This window comes from Syngnathus acus, chromosome 3 (genome assembly GCF_901709675.1).
Source record: "Syngnathus acus chromosome 3, fSynAcu1.2, whole genome shotgun sequence".
NCBI classification, from domain to species: domain Eukaryota; kingdom Metazoa; phylum Chordata; class Actinopteri; order Syngnathiformes; family Syngnathidae; genus Syngnathus; species Syngnathus acus.
In genome coordinates, this window is record NC_051089.1 from 10,634,283 (window position 1) to 10,653,363 (window position 19,081).

The following is a 19,081-nucleotide window of genomic DNA, read 5'->3' on the forward strand; positions in this document are numbered from 1 at the left end:
TGTTTTCAATTAAACAATCCCAGATTTGGCATTACGCAAGTCAATTTGTGACAAATTTTAAACAAGATCATTTTTTTTAGTATGCATACTTATGACTATATTTGTTGCCATTTTACCTGCAGAGGCGTGGAATCCAGGTCCTGAAAGTAAAAAGCCAGCCACAGGTGGTTCCTATCAACTGACAGGTGAACGAGTTGGCTGAGCTATATATTTATACTTATTTATAGTTCATTTTGAAATACAATCTTTTGTGGATTGCACCTGTGGCAGTGGTGATAACTTTTAATCTGTAATTCGTTTTTTTTTTTCTTCCTCCTCACCACACTTTTCAGATAATGTGTTTAACATGAGACATTTTGGGCAAGAGTGTAAATCAATATTTAATTTTCTCTCAGCAGAACAACCCGCTTCTCTTCTTATCGAGCTCTCCCCTCGGACCCACAACAGCACGATGCTGTTTGTATCGGCCGTTACATGTTAACATTGGTGGCCGGTAGAATAATGACAGGTTGATTTATGGATCTTGAAGAGTTAGTCAATAGGTAGGTTAAAAGATGCACTCCTTGAGGTCAAGTGATTCTCATACCTATCCAATTATTGACTGGAAATCAGATTATAGCATGAATGAACTTCAGCTTTAGACCTTATTTAAGCATTATCGAGAATCCCCGGTGAATTCTTTAAATGACCGCATGCTGCACATTTAAATAAATGCTCATTTGTGCTTAAAATCTTCATTTAATAGGTGAAAAGCATAAACCCAAATGTACAGCAATTACATGACATTTTCAAATATATATGGGGTTTATTGGGCAATTCATTTCAAACTAGAACGGTAAATACTATGTTCAATAGGCTTCACATTTCCACCAAGGCTTCTATTTTAGAACTGTTAACCATCGGATCCAATGGAAATTTAAGTAAATATCTTTCCATGTCAACCCAACTGGCCGAGGCAGATTGTAACCACACATTGACTGGCTTCTATTTGAGGATGGTTCCAAAAAGGGATTTTTTTTTTTTCCTTGCCTCTGCCACCAAGTGTGTTCATGCACTATATATAATGTATGAAGTGTTGCCATCTTGACCTGCTCAATGTGTAAAGCGCCTTGAAATGACTCCTGTTGTGACTTGGCGTAATGTAAACAAAATTGAATTCTTCCCATGTAGTACTCACTTCCAATTTCCCCAGATGCTATATGTAGTACTTCTATTGATTGGCTGCAGCAACCTAACAACTTCAACTTTGCTGGGCAAAATGTCTCAGACTGCTCCTGTCGAGGCCATTAGCTCTCTGATCAGAAGGTGTTAAGACAAACAGAGTTCAGCAAATATAAAGCGTTTTAATAGATGTGGACTTAAAAACACTTCCAGAGGCCCAGCAGGGAGCACTGGGGAATACACATTTTTATTTTAAACTAGCTCAGTACGCTTGGAGATGTATCAACCGTTTTAGACGCAAAGGCAGAGCTCATTAATTCAGATGATTGAGATGAAACCATTACATGAGGCTATTTTAACTTATTTCAACACCATTTTAAAAATATAATTTGCAGATTTTGTGGTTAATGTTATGGCCACATCCAATATGACGGACACGCTGACGTTTCAAGGGGCCACTCTCTCAAGGTGGTGTCGGCAGCTTATAGCAATAAAAGGAAAAGATCAACGGACGTTTTAGATGACTCAAGGGTTCCGTGGCTTTTTCTGGATGGAACAGGCTCAAATGACTTTTAGAGTTGCCGCTTCCTGCCTTTTACTAAGGCCAATGATGAAAATTGTAACGTGTCCCTCCACTTCAATAAAACACCTAAAACATTTGGCGGGTTGTATTCCTCATATATTAACACCAATTAGAATACGGGAGGTAGCTGGAGTAGATGAGAAGATGCAAAATCCCGCACAGAGCTGAGATTTAAACCCAGACCGTCAGAAGTGTGTGGCAGATGTGCTAACCACTCTTCTCCCGTGTTTCCAGTATAGAGTGTTTGCAAATAGAACTCATTGGTATTCCTTGCTGCTGTATGACAGCTGATTCAATTTCACCCCAGAGTATGCCTTTAGGTACAAATATGTTGATTTAATTCTCCCTATGCCGCTTTCTGTAAAAACACGTTTTTGTTTCGTAGCCAGTTTGAGGTGACAACACCTACTGCAGTATCAGATTGATGGCAATTAGATATTAAGACAATTTAGAATTAGACTAAAACATTAAAATCTAAATTCAAAATTAGATTATTTTTTACTCTTTAAAAGGAGAACCTGTACAAACTTGATCCATAACCTTTAACAGGCCTGTAGCAGATTTTTCCCAGAATAGACAAGACATGTAACTTCCCATAATTACATAAAGAAAATGACAAATGTAAAAAAAAAAAAAAAAAAAATCTGAATATATCAGCCTTCATTAAGATGATCCACATACTGGCAAACTAGGGCACATTTCAAAACCATCATTCAGACTTATCTGGAAAACTTAGAAAAGCAAACTGAAGTTAGTTTTCAGAGTGTAAGTAGGTCACATAGAGAACATGATATGTACAACAGGATTCTTTTTCCTTCTCCTTGTGCTTTATATCTATGATAGAAGTTGTTTTGACTGGAGTTGCAACGTAGCTGAGAGTCAAGGGAGTTCACAGGTTGAGGCGGAAAGAACCTTACATCTCACCAGTAAACATCTTTTCAAGCCCTCTTTGTTGGCTTTGCACAGAATAGAAGCTACCTGAAGGACCATTCATCCTACAGAAATCCAAAAAAAACCTTTCCTTATCACCATAAAAAGACTTTTTTTGAGCTGTTTGGTTTGTTTGGTATACACTTAGAAAAAGACCTCAGAGTTTTATTAATATGATACATTTTTATGAAGACTGCGTGATCCTGATGAGGACACTAAAAGCACTTTGTTAATGTGATTCTGCCTTTGAAAGTACTTTATTTATTTATTAGTGCGGCCATTTATAGAGTTGGGCACACATGTTGTAGTTCAAATCTAATGAAATGCGGCATGTTTTGTTTTTCCACAAAAACTCTCATGAGAACTCATCAGGTAGTCATGCAGGTTCTACTTGAGCTGAAAATACCTTCACAATGTTAATTTTGCACTTGTAATGCAAAGAACGACTCACCCGGGAGACGGTGTGTCAACTGATGTTATACTTGGGAAACAAAGAGGAGTAGAAAAGGTGCTTTGTGTTACTGTATGAGTCTGAATAGGCAAACAAAAGAGCAGAATACTGTACTAAAATTATGTTGTTCATTACAGACTTTCCCAAGCATTTACTGCATTACATTTTTTTCCTGTTCTCCTTTAAATGCCTGATAAATATTTAGTGCGCTCATTAAAAAGTGCAAACCTAAACTCAAAAAGAGGTGAGGATTGAAATGTCAAGAAAAAATGTCAATGCATACATTATTTATTATCTGTTTTGTGATGCTCCATGATGGATGACGTTGTAACTGCCAGGTGTCTGACCAATAGTCAGGTGACACTTTCAATAATGTAACTTTTTCATTGGTGCTCTTTCTTTCTGACCTTTGTGAATGCCGCTTGGACTCAAAACAAGTGACATTGACTTGATTCACTGCAACACAGCTTCAAGTGTTCACAATACAACTTTGGGAGCAAAGGTTCTAATGCCATGTAAACATAAAAAAAAACAAAAAAACATCTATATAGCTCACGACTCACGTATACCCTGAATGTTGCCTGCCGGTTTGAGTTATTTTAAGCCTAACAAGCGACACCTGAAATGTGAGCTTGCAGTCGTGTTTTATATCCGCGAACATGCGGCTCCTATGTCTGATGTCAGAGGCGTGTCTAATAAAGGAAGCATGTTCTCATTTTACAGCTTGAGCAGCGTTTCGGGTTAGCGACTCACACGGCCTCAGGGAAAAAAATTTGAAAGAAGTAAAAGCAGCAGAGGAAAGCGGAGCCTGGAGTTTGAGTCGCTAATCAACTTGGATCTGAAATTCAGACAACTCTGCGACACTTGCAATGACCTGAAGGGGACAAAGACTTGCTCTTTTATCCTCTTTACCTTTGTGCTTGCCATCCTAATGAAAGTAAAACTAAAAGCCGGGGGGCTCACCATTTTTCTGACCCCTCCTCCTACTCGTTATGTTGCTACTAAAATGTTCTCATTGAACTTCAGTTCAAACACCAAGGAAGTACATAATAGTCAGCATAGGACAATGTATCACAATGTTTTACCAATAATACTGTATTATGATACAGCCAATGGTGTCTTTTGTGAGACCGCCATTTGTGTTCCAATAATGATTTCTATTTTATGATGCCAATAGGAAATCAATTACTGTACCATTTTCTTCATTTAATCCCGACAAGTATTATTAGAAATAAAAAAAATGATAAGGAGATGGTAATTCTAATGTATTGCCCCCTCCAAACAAAAACAAACAAAAATCACAGGTCAGCAGATTGCTTTTAGATACATATTGTAAATTACGGGTTTAATGCGATTATCCATTATTCACAAGCTGTCTATTGCCTGCAACATTTCCAAACAATAAAAAACAGACATATGAAAAGTCGCTCCTCAGTTTATAGGTGTCTGACACTTGCCCATTAAATATTCAGCAGGGCATTTCATCTGTCATGGGTTTTGTCTCCAGCAGCTCCTCAATGTGCTTCACAATTGGTGATTTACAAAGGAATTTGATTTATTGTAAAGCATGCAGTCAGCATGCTGCACTGTACAGTATGTGCAGGGCTGCATTAAGTCTTTAGCTCGTGTCTGACATGTTTAAGACTGGAGGGACCAGGGACCATAATTACTCCTTTTTATCCAACCATCCATTTTCTAAACTGCTTATTCTCACAAGGTCATGATTGAGCTGGAGCCTATCTCAGCTGACTTTGAGGTACACCCTGGACTGGTCGCCCACCCATATAGACTAACAATCATTTATATTAGTATTCACCCCTAAAGACAATTTTAGAATCTTCAATGAACAATTTTAGAATCTTCAATTAACTTAACATGTATGTTTTTGGGGATGTGGAATGTGCTCGTCACATGCTCCCTTTGTGTTTGTGTTTTATATATATGTACTTGATATTTTCTGGATGATTCACATTTTGTTTCAAGTTACAGGTAAAGTGAAAAGGATGAAAATGTGGGAATGTTAACATGAACGTCATCTCCATCTTGAAGTCAGTGAGCCACAAAGGCATATTAGAGTTCAACACAAGTGTGGATGATTTTCACACAGATGAGATGACTTTGAATTCAAACAATACGAGGCGCGCTTAGTGATGCGAGTGGCTGTTAGAACAGCCTATTTGCCAGCTAATCACTGACAACAGTGGCCCGCTGTCTTGTCAAAGTTCCACTTTCTGGATCCACTTAGTCTTTTTCTGTCTTTTCCCTTCCTTTATCTTTCCTTGAGCAAGTTCAACTCAAGTGCGGTCTATAATCTTCTACCTTGGGCAAATGCCGATAGCTTTCCTTGACTTTCTCTGCCAACATACTTGAAGAAATGCGCTGTCTCAAACTTGCAATGCTCCCAAAACGGAAGTGATTGCCCATTTTTTATTTTCCCTCGATATTCTATGACAGAAGCTTCTGATCCATGCCCTGACCACGCAAGTCATTCCACATCCAAATAATGTGGTGCCTTAACCCTTTAAAAACACAAATGGACAGACAATCTAATGCACTCAAAGTCATATATTCTTTGTCCTCTTTGTAGAATATATAATATTCGTGTCATACTGACGACTGAGAGCCGATTTGAGACATCTCAATGAAGAGTTTTTGTGAGTTCTTGAGTTCTCAGCTGGACACTATTTGCCGTAAAATTTTATATTGCCCTAATGAGGCCATTAAATCGTTAATTGATTATACTTCCATTCAATGGTGAAAGATTAATGGAACAAATTAATTATATCTCAAGGCATCACTATATCATCAAAATAATGCACATTAGAGGAGAATACACCATGAAATAAGTAGCTACTTTTGCACAATATTGTAATTCGTTGCAACTTTCAACCAATTTTCCCCACTGCAAATTAACACTTGCTACACAGGACCTAAACACAGCTATCTGCTATAGTCGTTTTATATTTGCTAATTGTATTTGCAAGGTTCAGTTGCTCCATCGCTTTCGGAGAACACTCCGAGTAAACTCACAGTAAACCAGTGGTTGGAATTATAGTGCTATTTCAAACCAGTTTACTGAATGCTCGAGCCTTCACAGCTTCTTGTGAGAGTAATACCCTTCTAATTGGCTTTTTATGCTGTCTTAAGGTACAGTAGTTGGAACCAAGGACCATTTAAAAAAAAAAAAAAGTGTGTGTGTGCGTGTGTGTGTTTGTGTGTGTGAATGTCATGAATCAGCTGTAATGTAACCTTGCACAAGGGTCACACAGTTGCCAAATGCAAGGTGTTCCCTAACAGTAAAGATCGAATTCCAAGAGTCAGCTCCTCTTTCACAGTCTCAACAAAAGCATTGTTAACGTGCTTTACAAAGGCTAGATTTATTGTAGCATCAATGAATTGGATTGCTGTAGATTTTTAAGTACCGGGGTGAGAAGAAAAAAACCCATCCCCCTGTCCTTTTTACCACCTTGAATTTGCCCAGTTTCATTATGTACAATATTATAAAGCGCTTCATTTTGTCTAGTGATTGATTATGATTAAAAGGAACCAAAATAGGTTCTCACTTTCATCTTGTTAATTCTGTGGAGACGTGCTGATGAAGGGCACTATAAATAAACAAGCTTCAGCTCAATTTGGTTCTCATCTCAGAAGCCTGGTGTTCACAATAGTGGTTGTTATTTACCTTATGCAATGTGCCTTGTTTAAAGTGTGAATTGAGTCACATAGTGCTTTCCATTGTCCGTGCATGCAAATCAGTCAAAATAAAAAAAAATGCTAATTGCCCTTTTATAACAAGTTTCATCAATTAAGTAGAAGGAAATACATTGCATTTGAGATTCAATTGCTGACTTGCAAGAGTGCTGCGACTCTCCAATGATCATAAGATTGCCAAGTGACCGTGAGTTCCATCATTTTAAAGGACTCATTTAATTCTATTATATTCAAACAATATTAATAGGACAAGAGGATTTTGTTGGTAATCCTACAAGGAGATTGAATGAATTATTTCTTCTCAATTTAAATTCAGTGACTGGCTCTTGCAGTCAAACAGAAATGAAATGATCATTTGTGTCAAAGGGAATTTTCTTTCTCCTGCTGGCACCCCACCCACTGTGACTCTGTAATAAGGGGTCAGCTTGGTGGGGAGGAGGTAGTTGGTGTGGGCAATTGATGTCAATCAAAGTTTTATTAATATCGTTTTTCCTATAATTTGATGACGCACTAAATTGTAGCGTACAAAACAATTGTCCAGGATATAATGTAATATTTTTCCTCATGTGTTTTTGCTATTCTGATTAATGGTTGCTGTCTCCAAAGCTTGATAACCTTCAGTTGCCGTGTCCTCGTCTTATAGACCTTGAATCAATGATTACAGGATAACCTTTCCCAGACTCTAATTAATCATGCTCAGACTAAATCTGGCACTGGCTTCCAGGACTAAAAAAACAGGAGAACTGCAAGTAAACTACCTTCTGCAAAAACGTTATTTACACCCTGCAGGGTGGTTTGTTTTAGTTTGGAACCTATCTTACATTTCTGCTGACAACTGTGGCAGCCTTACAGTCTGGGGAACATCATGCCTTGCTCGAGCAAATCCTATTTTTCTTATTTATGTATTTTTTTTCCCCTTGACAACACCCACACTCTCAAACCCATATAACCCTATATATACAGTAAATGGGTGTCGGCTGTAATTAGCAACGGGTTGCACTGCTATTGCGGGTCAAAACTACATAAATACATTTTTATGTACCATCCTGTGGAAATCCAATTTGCTCATCGTTTCAGACCTACCATTTCCAACAAACTCTGTATGAACACAACGCAAATAACTTTACTAGGCAAAAAGACAAACAAATTAATACACTGAGGACTATAAGAGCTGTTTAATACCTGAGTGCGTTTTATAGCAACCTCCACAAACATGCCATGCCCCCTACAGAGACTGAACTGCACTGAGGATGACATCGAAGCAATTTCATCGAACAATTAGGAAGTGTAATCTTCCAACACAGTGCTAAATCATCTCCTCACAATACTAAACTCATGTACAGAAAATAGTATAGTTTACAAAGAAGTTGTACATGCATATCACCCCAGCACTTATTCTTTTTTTCTTGTTGCCTTCTGTTCATTTAGCATCACACATGCATGCTACCTGTATATCGTATTTATTTATTCATGTACAGTTTCCACAGACACTTTTGCTGATGCTGCTTATACAATGTTTTGATGAATACATACATACGTACTGTGTATAATCTTGATATATTGGATATGCATATTTTTCTTATTATTATGTGCTACTACAGTAATTATTACAATGCTGATGTAAATGTATAATTCCTTCCATTCCCCAAAAGGTATATTTCAAAACACCATACAGTTACAGTATGTGTCATGTCAGAGCCATATTCTCCTGTTGGCGCAAAAATTCCCTTTTAATCGCCTGAGCTTGCTTGCTTTCATTTAATCTTTATTTATTCTCCTGTCCAGACTTCTATCGTGTGTGTATGTTTGAAAAGAATATGGCCATACAGTGGTGGCATGTTTCCTTGACAACCAAGGTATTCAAATCTATGAAAAAGATAGAGCCCTCTTTGAATTTCCAAACGTTTGTATATTTCATTTTACATATCTAGCGAAACCTTTTTTTGCCAAAACACATTGCAGTATTATTGGTATTTGTGATGAGTGTGTGTGAAGGCCTTTTTCAAAAACAAAATTGTTTGGCAACTTGAAGCTGTCATGTTAACAATATGAATATGACAGCGCATTATTATAATGCATAATCAGTCAAATGATAACCTTAAAAAAATGAATCACAATACTGTAATCACTAAAAGCAATGCATTTGTGTGACTTGACATTTTTGCAAGAAGTTTTCTCTTACTTGCTTGTCTTGGTTGTGAGAAGAGACAATTATTTTTGTACAATCCATCTGATCAGTTAATCCTCACATTATTAGACCTCCATTGTTGTAAATGACTTCAGTCCAAGTCAGCATCCGAAGCTTAATGGCACATAAGAGCATCATTTGTACTGCAGGGGCGCTGAAATCCGACAATTTATTGACTTTCACCACAACCTCTTGGGTTACGGGAAGTCATTAGACCAGCGAGAAAATCGAATAACGAACTTTCATCATGTCCAACTCGCAAATAGAAGAAACGCCTTTCTCATCCTGTTTTCCAAGATGAATGCTCAGATGAAGTATCAGCTATTATGATGTATGGATTTGAGTTCAAATAATTTCAGTCCATCATGCTATGGAAATAAAGTGTGAAAGTGTCTCTTTCATCTCGATTCACATTTCACAGACAAACAAATGAATTTGTGCTCATCCCACTAAATTACAGTCTGGTGCACTCATGTAAAACTATGCCTTGTGATTGACAACAAGACAAAATGAGAATTGGCACTCTAATGATAGTTTTGCTCCACTTCATTGATTTGGATTTTATTTGTTTATTTTTGAACAGGCCAACATGAAACAACTCTTTTATTCAAGGAGCCAAACAACAGCGTAGTACAGTGAATGAATGCAAAGATGTGCCTTGGGTCAACTGCACACCGAGCGGCACAGATGAAGGCCAGAGATGTTGTCGGCTCAGACCCGTACACCAGCCCTAAAGTTGTATATTTATATAATTATCATTCACAATACATTTTTTGAAACAATTATATTATCATCATTCAGTTACAATTTGAATGATAATACCTACCAATATTTCAAACACTTCTGTCAGTAAAATTAACTGATTTTTAAAACAATGTGTCTCGATCATTATTGATCAAATTACAGATTTTTTTAATATTTATATGATGTACTCTATATTGTATTGTTTTGGCATGGTGGCCGTGAGCTGAGCCAACTTTTTAGTCAGGTAAAATGCTGCTCGCTTCTGAATAGCTGTTCAACATTTTAAGTCCTTTGTGCTGCTCTGTGAAGTTCAGCATCCTCTGCTTCCAGACTGACTGGAGCTGTAACATGAACCAAGCGAACATTAGTAATGTCGATGTCCTCATTAAAGCCCGTGGGTGGAAAACCACTGTCTGATCTGGCAGTCCGAGTACTCGCTGAAATCTTTAGGAAGTATAAAAATAATCAGTCTCATGACAATTTTTAGAGTACAGTGTATCACAAGCGTGCAGCTTCTTCTATTATTTCCATTATTATTATTCATTCAATTCATCATCCGAACCACTTATCCTCATGGGGGACACGGGTGTGCTGGAGCCTATCACAGCAGTCATTGGGCAGTCGGCGGGGTCCACCCTGAACTGGTCGCCAGCCAATCGCAGGGCACACATAGACAAACAACCATTCACACTCACAATCACACTTACGGCAACTTGGAGTGCTCAATCAGCCTGCCATACATGGTTTTGCAATGAGGGAGGAAACCAGACTACCAGGAGGAGATCCAAGCAGGCACAGGGAGAACATGCAAACGCCACACAGCAAAGCCCAAGCCGGAATTGAACCCTGCACCTCACCCATTATCATTATTATGATACGTATGTAAAGCAATGCACTGCATCTGACCAAAACTGTGTGTGTATGGGGGTGGGTGGGATGCCTACAGTAGCAGAAGAGATTCAAATTCTCTACTCAAGAAAAATGAAAGATACAGAGTTGAAATATGTTTAAGAACAATTTTTTTGTCAATTCTATGTATTGTTTAGATAGTATTGCCAGTAGCTGTTTTAGTAATTTGCAAATTGCATTGAGCTCATTCTGGGAAACAAAGAAAAAACATCACAGTATATAATGCTGTTGTTGTTGTTGTTTTTAAATATACATATGAGCTAAAAGAATAATGTAAGAGTGAGTGAGGATTTATTTATGAGACGGTAACGGTAGTTGATGCTGGAGGTCCAAGAGCGGCCAGTGAGCAACTGTGAAGCGCGCGCGCGCGAGCGGAGGGGGTCGTGCTGCACGGAGCCCGAAATGTTGACGCCTCCCATTGGCTGCAGCGAGACGCTGGCCGTCTCTCTGTTTCTTTCGCTCCCTCTTCGTCAAATGTTCTTGGACCTGCCGGTGCTGATCTTTGCGATGGGTCGACAGAGGTAGCGTTCACCTGTAGATTGCGCACCCCCAAATTTTGATTAACCGCTGGGATTAAATTCACTTTATCACATTTTTTTTTTTCATTGTTGAAATTGACGTATTTTTTGTGCAAGAATTTTAACCTGCATGGAGGGATGTTGGCATGGCTTGCACGAGAAGAACCAAAACTTTGGTGTCGACATGCGTAATCTTGAGCGGCATGACCAATATTGTGTGCCTGCTCTACGTCGGATGGGTGACTAATTACATTGCCAATATTTACATCAAAGTGCCCATGCCTTTCCCCGAGAGAAAGTTCGTGGAGGGGGACAAAAGATCCGGAGACACTCTCCGGCTCATGGAGCGACTTGATCGCCTGGAGAATGTGGTCAACCAACACATACAAGGTAAATCAAATCCGATCACCAACAGCCGCCTTGTTTTTTATTCTCATGCGCGACTTCACCTGCAGAGGAAAGTTGTGAAGGCTTTTTTTTCCAGCACTCGGGTGTGCGCGAACAACCTAATGTACATGATATAATATGCCTTTAAATAAATGCTTTGCTCAGTTTTGATTGACATTGTCAATTTACCAATATCTAAATGGCTCTAGAAGTGCAGTGCATCACACTGAAGGTGGTTTTTGAATCGTTTGACACCTACGTACGTAATATAAACAAAAAGCATTAAGTTTCTTTAAAACATCCACATAACCTCAATTACCTTAAAGCTGCACTCTATAGGATTTGGAGTGTCTAATCGCTACTGCCATCAGGGGCCGGAAAAAGAAATTGCACACTCCTTTCTTTCCTTTTTTCTAGCCGACCACGGACAAATTGTGGGTGTCTTGGGGGGTGCTGGATGGTGGTCTCCCTGCGGAGATGTATAAATCCATTACGGCAAAATAATCGTTTCTTGTCGTGACTCTGAGAACGAGTTAACACATCCGCAGAAAGAGCGTGGGAAATTCAAACCCGATTCTAGTCTGAAAATTCTTTTCCAGAGGCGCACAACAATTTGCATCTATGTGGCGATGTTGTTACCTTTTAACATTGGATGTCTGAGCACAAAAAGTGCAGCAAAACACATTGACAGATAATATAGTAACAATAGTTACAGAAATATACATTCTTTATCCTTTGCAAAGAACGACAAATACTATTGTCGTACCGAGTAGCTGAGAGAGGAGCTGAGTCTCCACTGTACCCGTATGTTTATTTATACTGCCCTCAGGTAGCCATGGTGCAGGCGCGAGAATGACGCACAGTGTGTATGTATTGAAGAAGACAGAGGCAAAAACTGCTAAAGTTTTTTTTAAATCGGATAGAATTGTGTCATTACTCTGTGTTTTTAAAGTATGATATTACAGCACTCTATTTGTTGTGTTGAGAAAAATGCGTTACAAAAGTGTTTTGGTTTTTGGGGTGATTTAAACTTGAACCTCAAGGCACCTGTGTGTTTTGAATTGAATCATAAAAGAGGATGCAAAGGGAGGTGTGAGTGTAATGGCACTCGTGCATTAAAGGCTGAAATGCTAATTGTTCATCATGTCTGCGTAACAGCCTCAAAATCAATTACAACAACAAAGTGCAACATTTGGGAGCCAGAAGCTGATTTTGTAAATGACTTCTTTCTGCGTTGATTTTCCACTGATTATGTTGTGCATTTTAAAATGGCTCCTCTGATTTTCAATGGTTGCACTTTTCAAGTTATTTACATAATACCTCAGCTCAAAGCAGCAGTCTGGTTTTAGTGGAAGGAAAAAAATGCAGTATGACATCATAACATATCACTGGCAGGAAAATGTTCTCATAACACTTTATCATGTACTGTGTGTGTTAAAGTGTCACAACTCCATTAACCTCCACCTTCTTCATAATTTTATGAAACCAACAGTTTAAAAATAGCTGACCTTGGAGATTTATCACCTCTGACATGTTCCTGAGTGATAGAAATGCCTGGAATTCCTTTTCTGCTTCCTTCCAGCCTTTCAGTCACTTCTGGTCTACTGTTATTGTATGCTTGATTACACACAGCTAATTTCTATCTGTTGGGGTGTTTTAAAAAAGCTCATTTTGTCATCATGTCATAGAAATAGCGTCAATAGTGGCAAAGTGAGACGCAAACAAGAATCTATTCATGGTGTTCAGAGCTGACGTTTAAAGCTAAGCTCAGCTAAACATTCCTAATGGAGCCATGTCTCCATTTTGTTTGCCACCGAAAATGTTCCTGTCAGGTGAAATGTTATGTTGGTGCCCCAGTTGACTTCGGCTTTCATTGAATTCATTCTTGGGGATTTGGTGAGGGTTTTAGGAAGCACTGCATTCCACCAGGATTGTACCTTTGGCCACATGCAACAAGGTCGTAGGGCGTCTTTTCAGCACGTTTTGTTTTCGGCATATGTTTGTTTGCCTCTTCCACTGACACTTCCAATTCCATCATCTCAGATTTCATTTTGCACCTGCGACGCTCTCTCAAATATTGCATTGTAAAAAATATCAGCTCTACTTATACAAAATCCTCAGTTAGGTACGGTGGTTGCCACCATTACATAGATGTCAAGTTCAATGCAATATTGTCATACGCAATCTGGGCGCCAACAATCTGTTTGAGCGAACGTGCAATTTAGCGCTCGTTAATTGGGATCCTCAGGCCTAAGTGTTCTTCCGAGTTCACTACATTTAATCCTCTCATTTAATCACGGTTCCATTCATGTGCGAAAATTCACCTGATTTCATTTACATCTTTCATTTAGCTCCTTTTCTCCCATTTCTTTGCATGAGACAATAAGCACCTGTTTGTCAGCTGGTTGGAGCGTCATTGTCTTTTTGTGCTACTTTTAAAAGTAGGACAGACATCCTGTAATTAGTTTGGTCCATTCCTTTTGTATATCAAACGATCTCGGATGCACGTGCGCAGGCACCGGCGTCATTATGGCTGTTGTGGAAGGCGCCTTTGGAACTTTTGTATTTCATAAATGCCAAGCAAAGTCCAGGGGCAACAACATGCATCACACTAATAGCCACTATATATATTAGCTCCCGTTTTTCAGTTTGTTTGTTGACATGAACTATGGGTGGGATGACTCAGGCTCCCTTGTAGTATTTTCAACGGTCATTGCATTATTACATGTCACTTTGAGGACACGCCACTGTTTGGAGCTCCCATTTAATTGCCCCAAGAGCATGTATTGAAGCTGTTAGTCTATTACTAATCATGCCAGCGGCATCAACAGTCAGCTGGCTGCAGAGACGGTCATTAGTGCACGTTCACAAGTCAGCCTTAAAATATATTTCCTACTTGTATTGCGTACTGGGACAAGTATAGAAGCCATGTTCTCATTTTATGGTTTCCGACCTTGGCATTTTGCAGGAGATGTGACTTCTACACAGATGTACGATTAACATATCTACCGAGGTACCACTTAGTTTTAGTGGGCCGATATATGGTTCCGGACTAAAGAGCATGTAAGGAACATTTATTTGCTGCGGCCTGTCAAGAAATGGGTTTGTGGTGTCAGATGTGCAGTGTGGGAGGAGTGTGACATTGCGAAGTGTGCCGTTGCCACGACAAAGCAACATGGCAACAGCCCATAAGCTATTTGAACTCCGTCTTTTATCACATTGTAGTCAGCCTGGGGGGATTTATTGGCTAGCAGGTTTGCACACGCCCACTACGAGAGCTGTGACACTGTGCCCGTTGCCTTCGACTGTACTGCGAGCAAAAGTCCTGGAAAAATTTAGCAGCTCTGTGTCGGCACTTTGCTCACACTCCAGAGAAAAGTGAACACTGTGTCCTTTGTGCCTGTTGATGCTTTTGGCTTTCTTTGGAATAAAGAGTGAGTAAATGTCAGTTTGCATGCGGGGAAATGTATTCGTTTAGTGAAGGACACGGCCTGGCAGCACTGATTTAGGAAACCTGGAGGTGTGAGCAAACACCTCTCAAATTTCAGCAGGTCCTTGCTGCTTCCTTTGACTGAGGTAATTTGTTTACTTTTGCGCTGTGACGTCTTCTGCTTTTATGTGTATTTCAAAGTGAATCCGATTGTGACGACCGAACGTCAATCCAGTCTGCAGTAGGCAAATGTTGCTATATATTCTCAACTAACTGAATGAACTGAATTGGGAGCTTAAGATCAGGGGATGCTTTGAGAATAATTGTCAATTTTTGTCTATGTGAAGCCCTTTGAGACTGCTTGTGATTTAGGGCTATACAAATAAACTTGACTTGACTTGACTTGACTTGATACACGTCCTTGTCTATGTTTTTAGCAATTATCGCATGTCATGTCATCATGCGCTTGTACATCGTATGTATTTGCATTCAGGTGTTTTACTGCAATCTGTAACCCAAATGCAATTTCGAAATGCTGTCATCACACAGATGCTCCAGTGGAGCGTGTCTTGAATCCATGTTTCCGCTGTCGGCGCAGTTGCATCATAGCTGATCAGGTGATGCAGTGGACTTGAGGCAAGTGACATCCCCTGTTGAGTATCTAATTGGTTTGGGAAAACCAGACCGGAACAGCATTTCCCACTTTTAATACACTTTGGCACTAATGGAACATTTGTTCTTTCCAATCCAAAGATGACGTCATCCGAGCTCCAAAAAACTGTTCTAAATGCTTTTTTGGATTATGAGATTACTGTATCAATAAAAGTAATGATATAGCTGGCCATTAGGTCAACAGGAAGTGAAAATGGAAGGAGGGAGTGATTGAGCCGGTCGGCCTTTTGCATCCATGATGTCTTCCATTCTTCTCTACAAGATGTTGAAATGCATCTGTGGGAATTTCTGTTCATTCATCCAGAAGAACCAGGGAGAGGCTCTGCTTGCGCATCAACTTTGTCCTTGTTCAACCTGACATAAGCTGAATGAACAGACGGGGCCGAGCCAGAACACTTCTCGCAAAGTTGTTCTAAGTCTCCGGCCAAGATGAAGACTTGGGATTCATGGTCAGCCCTGGGGGGGGATTTTCATGCACCTGGAAAATGACCCCGGTCTCACTATCCTTGAGACGGATATCAAACCCCCAAGTTGCTCCTGATGGGGTCATTATTGTGAATTGAAGAGATTTCCCATGGTTAACTTTCCCTTCAATACTCGTTGGTTTCAAATATTCCCACACCTCTTTCCAAAGCACAACTAGTGATTGTGATGTAGAAGATTCACTGTGTGGTGGCATGACAGACATTTTTATTCAGCAAAAGGCTTCACAATGGGGAGGTTCATTAAATAGCAGTTTGTTTGAAGGTTTGCTTTGACCTCTCCGGATTTGTCTTCCATTGTGTCGCCAGAGAGAATGGCCAGGAGGCTTGCGGGAGCTTGTGATTACCACAACTATGATTTATCCCCAAATGATTGTGACGCTTCCAGCAAATCCGCCCATCACATCAGTAGAGAAGCTCAGTTAATCAGCACTTCCACTCATGTTTGGACGACATTTATATCTGGGCATTTATCTGATGCCATTTTTAAGAATGACAATGGGATAAAGCGGCAGAATAAATGTGAGGAATCAGAGCAGGGAATGTGCGCTTGTGTATTGTTCAGTATGCGGCGGGCTTGGTGTTGTGCACGATTTGATATGCAACTTGGTCAAGTAAGATCCTTGAAGTGCTCAGTCCTGAAAGAGTATCGCCCAAAGACTCATTTGTTTCTTTGGAAAGACACACAATCGTGTTTCTTCCAGTTACCACTTTTTTTTTTTTCCATTCTTAAATCAATGCTTTGGGCTCACTTAGTTGCAGTTTGAAAAGAAGGGATGTGAATAAAAATACTGCACTGCTTGATTGACCTTCAGCCGGATGATTCAGCATCAACTAATATACTGTTATACAAGACGTAAATTATGGGAAGTTTGAGCTACAGCACACCCACAAAGATTTCCTTCCGCTGTGGCACAGCTCTCCAGGATGGGATTATTATGATGAGAACAACTTCACAGCTACCCTGTTAAACTCAACACAGGGCCAAAATCTTCTCAGTACTGCTATCTTGTATGTGCCTGCCCCCACTAGTCTAAACACTGTATTCCGATTCAAGAAATAAGAAAGGATGGCTCAGATTGGAAACGTCATTGGTGAGCCCTGGGCGCATGTGATTTCATTTTTAATGGCCAAATGGGTTTTTAAAGGTTTTAATTATATATAAAAAAATAATGAAGTTATTAAATTCATCACAGATAAAATAATAGCCTGCAACAGCTGAAAATTGCCAAATAAGTAAAGTATCCCTTCAAGTATTTAAATCAATAAAAGCCTCATTTCCACCTCAATTTATTTATTTATCTATTATTTCTAACAGGACAATATACGTATTTAAAAACTTTCTAAAAATGTAGAAAGCTTTGGACCATAGCAAACCAATGAATTTATTTCAAGCATTTTTACTCAATGATTTGTTATTTATTTAACAATGGTTTATTCTGGTTATGTTTCCAACCTTTTCAACTTTATTTGTGCTGTAAGTTTTTCTGTAGATTCTAAACTGCAGGTTTAAGACTGACTGCTGCCTTGGCGATACGAAGAACCAAAAAAAGAGTGTCAGTATAGTTGTGGAGAATATCCAGGAGAAATTCACGTACAATTGGAAAGAATCCATAGCGGCATCCCAATAAAAGTACTTCAGCTTTGATAAAATCCATGGGTGAATGTGACTTGTTAATCGCTTGATGTTATCGTCCTTATGTGAATGAAGTCGTATTGTTGAGATCAATAGGGTGTCAATTGTCACCTCAAGATTTTTCTTCAGCTTTCTCCGTGTTTGAAATTCATTCCACTGGTTGCTACAAAGATTGTGCTCTCAATTTATTAAGAGTCTGAATCATATTCCAGTACAGCGCCTATCGGCGGTAATGCTGTGACGGAGAGCGTCTGGAGTGATAAGTGCAAAGCGGGGTAGAAATTCGCTTAAATTGAAGCTACAGGAATATGGATGCACCGGAGGATGTTTGCTAATGAAAACAATTAATTACATTGAATCCAGCCGAGAAAATCATGAGTGCAAATCAGGCATAAAGTAGCAATTCAGCAAATGTCCCTTGGCAAATTCTACTAAATAGATAAAGTTCCCCAGTGCACATATGCTCAATTTGCTTTTCTCCTTTTCTACAAGCAACAAGAATATGAATTCAGTTGTTAGACAGAAATGTGCTATTTTCATTATTTTTCCTTTGTTTCTATCGAATAAATAAAATTTAAAAGCAGTTACGTGGGTTTTTTAAATACATATTGTGTAATTCTTCTAGTTTTAGTTATCTTTACAGACCAACAATTAATCAAGGCCTCGCAGCAAAAATTACCTTCATGCTTTGGCATTCATTTTGCTTCCACTATATCGGCTTAACTATTTTGTAATTTATCTTTTAAAAAAGACATTCATTGGTGTTTGTTGTATCTTTGTACTCAAATCATGCGTTGACGTGTGTTTTCAGGGCATGTGATGGTATAATTAAATTAATTTGGAGGAATATTTGACAGTTTTGAAAAGCCATGTCTAACGCAATTGGTGAGTGATTATCTGCTTTTGTCCAAATGTTTTCAGTATTTGTCATCAGTGATTTTCGTTCACATTCCTCCTCTGCCCATGTTTTTATTATTAATGTCGCAAAATGTGTAAGTGGGCTACATCTCCAGCAACCCCTAGCAATTATGTTCAACCTTTTCATCTTCTGCATGAACAAGTGTACGCTGTCTTTTCCTCACGCCGCGCAGCACTCAAGACGTCTCTCTGAGTTGAAACTTGAATGTCCGATGCAATTTGTCGCACACGCAACCAGATCATGAGCAAAGGTTAATTTGATGCTAAACCTGCAAACGGATACGTCGAACCTGGGGAATTTGTTGGCTGAATAATGCCAGAAAATGATGACCGCTCATTTATTTATTTTTCATTTATGTGT

General features: G+C 39.1%; 1 protein-coding gene across 2 annotated transcripts in view; it reads left to right on the forward strand.

Moving 5' to 3' along the window:
• Window positions 1–11,069: 11,069 nt before the first annotated feature.
• The window catches only part of galnt18b (UDP-N-acetyl-alpha-D-galactosamine:polypeptide N-acetylgalactosaminyltransferase 18b), a 44,880-nt gene continuing 36,868 nt past the window's right edge, over window positions 11,070–19,081 (forward strand). The window contains exon 1 of one of the 2 annotated variants that reach the window (XM_037247722.1): window positions 11,070–11,585. In XM_037247722.1, coding sequence (XP_037103617.1) covers window positions 11,342–11,585 — 244 coding nt within the window. In that variant the 5' untranslated portion in view covers window positions 11,070–11,341. Of the gene's footprint in view, window positions 11,586–14,917; window positions 15,159–19,081 lie in introns of those variants that run through there. The other variant, XM_037247724.1, reaches the window with a different exon arrangement.